This window comes from Otolemur garnettii, unplaced genomic scaffold, assembly GCF_000181295.1.
Source record: "Otolemur garnettii isolate 467f Iridium unplaced genomic scaffold, OtoGar3 scaffold00018, whole genome shotgun sequence".
NCBI classification, from domain to species: domain Eukaryota; kingdom Metazoa; phylum Chordata; class Mammalia; order Primates; family Galagidae; genus Otolemur; species Otolemur garnettii.
The window spans coordinates 25658351-25662828 of NW_003852413.1; the positions used below are offsets into that span (position 1 = coordinate 25658351).

Sequence of the window (4478 nt, forward strand, 5' to 3'; positions counted from 1 at the left end):
AAAAAAAAAAAAAATACTACCGAGTGTTTCACAGTATATTTCTATTGGACAGCATTGGTTCAGAATAACATTCTGGTTGAGTTTTGGAAATTAAGGGATTTTACCTGAGAAATGTCTACAAAGGTGCAGGGAGTGATGGCTCATACCGGTAATCCTAGCCCTCTGGGAGGCTGAGGCGAGAGGATTGCTTGAGCTCATAGGTTGGAGACCAGCCTGGGTCAGAATGAGACTTTTCTTTAAAAAATAGCCTGGCGTTGTGGCAGGCGCCTGTAGTCCCAAGCTACTTGGGAGGCTGAGGTAAAAGAATCTCTGGAGTCTAAGAGTTTGAGGTTGCTGTGAGCTACTAAGGGCGACAAAGTAAGACTGTCTCAAAAAAAAAAAAAAGTCTACAAAGGGATATGAGGATTATGGATAAACCTTCTTACTCTTGATGGTTCTAAATATATCTACCCCATTTAAGTATAATTTAAATATCTCAATTTGCCAGCTATTTACAGAACTGAGGGAGCCACACAGTTTACTTTTAAAGAGGCCACGATTGCTGAAGGGTCTTTAAATAAAGTAGAAAGAAAGATAAAAACGGGGGAAAGGTGAAAGATCCTATTTTAAGCATTGAATTGTGGAAACAAAAATCTTTCTAATCTTTGAGATCACTCCCTCAAAGGTCCAAATCCCAGAGGTTGATAAAACCTAGATCACTAAAGATTTTATGACAAAATTTTTTTTCAAATCATCTCTTCAACTTGCTACTTAAAAATAACAGAAATTAGGGCCAGAGAGCTTCAAGTCAGGGCTTTTCCGGAGATATGGAGGTAGACTTAGTTTGAGGTTTTGCTCTGAAATTGGTATCTTAGCATGCTACCCTGACTGAGCAGACCCAATGAGTAGGCTTCAACTTCCCAGGACGGCTCCGGGGTCCCTCATGCCTCTGTTTCCACCTTTCGAGCCCTTCTGGCTCCTTCTAGTTCTAAAGCTATCCCCCTCTCCCAAGCAGCGCTGACAGGTGCAGCGCCGGGAGCCGCCCCACGACCGCACCAGCAAGCCCGCGCCCTCCTGCCCCGCCCCGCTCCGTGCCCCGGCGCGCGCGCGCACTCCGTGGGGGCGCGCTCGGCCGGCGGGGCCGCGCACGCCGCCGCCGCGGCCTCCTTCCCTCGCCCCCTTCCCCGTAGGCAGCCCGCCCGTCCGCCCGCCTGCCGCCCTTACCGCCTCCCTCCCACCCCTAGCGCTCAGGCTGGGTCTCTCCCCCGCCCCCTAGGCTCCCCCGGTCGCTCTCCTCAGGCGGTCGACCGCGCTCGGTGAATGTGGCTGGCAGCCGCCGCCCCCTCCCTTGCTCGCCGCCTGCTCTTCTTCGGCCCTCCGCCTCCTTCCCTCCTCCTTCTCCTCCTCAGCCGCTCCTCTCGCCGCCGCCGCCGCCTCCACAGCCTGGGCCTCGCCGCGATGCCGGAGAAGAGGCCCTTTGAGCGGCTGCCTGCCGATGTCTCCCCCATCAACTATAGCCTTTGCCTCAAGCCCGACTTGCTGGACTTCACCTTTGAGGGCAAGCTGGAGGCCGCCGCCCAGGTACGGCGACCCTCGGGCGCCGGGGGCGAGCTGCTGGTCGAGCAGTTAGGCCGCGCCCGCGGGCTGGGACTGGGGGCCTTGGCGGGAGGGCGAGTGGGCCTTGGGGCTGGGGCTGGGAGGCCGGCTCAGGGGACGGGCGCGCCCCTCAGGGCGCCCGCGGGGCGCCGGGGTCGATGCGCTCTGCCCTGCTTGGCTGGGGTCGGGGCTGGGGCCGGGGCCGCGCTGCGGGAGCTCCCAAGAGCCGGCCGGCCTGGCGCGTGCCCCTCCCGGGCGAGCGCACCTCTGCGGGGTTTACTCCACCTCGGCCCTTCGGAGCTGGGTAGTGTTGTGAGAGAGGCTGGAGGGGGTTGGGGGAGGACGGAGGGGTCATGGGAGTCCCTGTTCAGTCTCAGCCTCCTGACTCAGTTCTTTTCTCTGGTTCTCCCTACACCCCACTGGGGATAGGTTGGGAAGGGGTGGTCATCAGGGACTCCGACCGCCGCGCTGGAGCAAGGAGGGGAGCTTCTAGGAGGGGAGAGAGGGTGAGAACGAGAATGTTAATCCCAGGCAGCCTTGCTGAGTTCTCCCCGCCTGCTCCAGCCCAGGGGCTGGGTTTCTAAGATGATCCGCCCCCTCCCCCTTCCCCTCAAGTGACAGTGCAGCAGTGACTTTGTTCTCTTCTAACCTCTGGAGAAGCAGCTTGAGGACCCTTTCTCCGCTTTTCTTCCTACCTTTCTAGCTTTGCAGCCTGTAAAGCTAATGGATTTATTGCTACAGGGATGGTTGCTTAGTAGTAGTACACTCTTCTGAAAGAAGCTGTTAGTTTTATCATATCACTGGTGAAAATATTCCTTTACTTTTCATTGCAGTTTTTGGTGAATCATATTCCCCTCCTCTGTCAGCATTATCTAAAGTATTATTTGATTTTGGAGACCATTAGTATGGATGTCCTACAAAAGCCCTGAAGAATAGCCATTTATGATACCATATTATATGATGTGTTAATGTGAAGCTTGTAATGAAAAATGGGAGCTGTTTAATACTTATCTGTAAAAAGAGTGGTAATAAGTATATTTTGTTTCATTCCTACTGCAGGAGTGGGGGTGGAATCAGTAGGCCTCAACCTTAAAAACCGGGTGTATGTGGTATTGAAATAAAAGAGATATAGACCAATACTTGAATGAATTGAAAGTTGGCAGTTGTCTTTGATAGAAAATTTGTCTAAAAGTACAGAATTAACAAGTATACTGTCAGATTTGGGGCACTGATGTGAAAGCATGAGGGCTCTAGAGTCTGTCTTCATCAAAAGGCAGAACTTATCCTGTGAAAATCAGGTGATTTAAAATTTTTCCATTAAGAATATGAATCAGAATGAGTGCATCGTGTGTCTAAATTAGGATTTGAGAGGGTTATTTGGGAGACTACGGTTTCAGCCAAGTGACTAGAGTGTTTGGTATATTTTGGCAAGGGGCAGATGGGAGGGATTGTAAACAGTAGTGTGTCTTGTGACTTGGCAAAACTTAGGGAAGAAGGACCTAGTAATGAATGAGTTTATATTGTGTGAAAAGACTAATGTTAAAAAAAATTTGTTTCTTTATCCCATTAGTTGGCATAATGGGTTTAAAACTTTGGGAAGCATACACATTTAAGGAAAAATATTTTGAAAATAGTACAGCTCTTTATTTTAATTAATAAATAATTAGCTTACTTATTTTTGGAGACCAAGTCTCACTCTGTTGCCCAGGCTAGAATGCTGTGGCATCAGCTTAGTTCGTAGCAGCTTCAAACTCCTGGATTCAAGCAATCCTCCTGCCTCAGTCTCCTGAGTAGCTGGGACTACAGGTGCCCACCACAGTGCCTGCCTGATTTTTCTATTTTAGTAGAGATGAAGTCTCACTGTTGCTCAGGCTGGTCTCAAACTCCCTAGCTCAAGGAATCTTCCCACCTCAGCCTCCCAGAGTGCTAGGATTACAGGTGGGAGCCACAGCATATTACAGATTTTTAAATGCTTACTTATTAAGAAGTGAGTTTAAGCATCATGATAGAACAAGCAGTGATGTGCTTTTCCTTGCTCCTTTTCTACTTTTCCAAAGAGATGAGAAAATTGTGGAATTTGTGCCATAGAGGGAACACGGTAATGTTAGATATGACTTGTTTGTTAATTTGATACAAGGAAATAAATGGATTATTTTAGTAATGTGAACTTTTCAAAGCATTTTTTTCAGAAATTCTTTCAGGCTGTATGGCAGAACAAGTTAAAGATGGCATGATAGTGAATTCTTTTTTTTTTTTTTTTGAGACAGAGTCTTACTATGTTGCCCTTGGTAGAGTGCCATGACATCACAGCTCACAGCCATAGCAACCTCCAATTCTTGGGCTTAAGCGATTCTCTTGCTCAGCTTCCCACATAGCTGGGACTACAGGCACCCACCACAACACCCAGCTTTGTTTTTCTTTTTTGTTGCAATTGTCATTGTTGTTTAGCTGGCCCGGGCTGGGTTTGAACCTGCCAGCCTTGATGTCTGTGGCCAGCACCATAACCACTGTGCCATGGACGCTGAGCCTGAAAGTGAATTCTAATAGGCTCTATTAAAGGATGATTGGACTTTGTAATTGTACCTGTTGACACCGCTGGAAGGTTAAAAGAGGAGTTAATGTTTGAAGTAAAAATTATATTTTTGGTATCCATGAATTGGAGCAATAATTTTAACTTGTGGTATTAGGTAGTATCTTATGGAAATATAAAAATGTTGATAATATTCATGTCTGTAAACCTAGATTTGTAACTGGTATTGGGTTAGTTTCCTAAAAGTTGGAATCACATTACATAAAGTATGCAAGTTGCTTTGTTGCTTTGCAGAATTTTATGATAAGACTGGAGTATTTGCATAGGTTACATATTAGAAACTTAGTGGATTTTTTTTTTTTTTTGAGACAGA

General features: G+C 47.7%; 1 protein-coding gene across 1 annotated transcript in view; it reads left to right on the forward strand.

Annotated features, from left to right (window-relative positions):
• Window positions 1-1158: 1158 nt before the first annotated feature.
• Window positions 1159-4478, forward strand: part of NPEPPS (aminopeptidase puromycin sensitive) — a 129314-nt gene continuing 125994 nt past the window's right edge. The window contains exon 1 of the mRNA XM_003786441.3: window positions 1159-1560. Within this exon, the coding sequence (XP_003786489.1) occupies window positions 1300-1560 (261 nt within the window). The 5' untranslated portion in view covers window positions 1159-1299. The remainder of the gene's footprint in view (window positions 1561-4478) is intronic.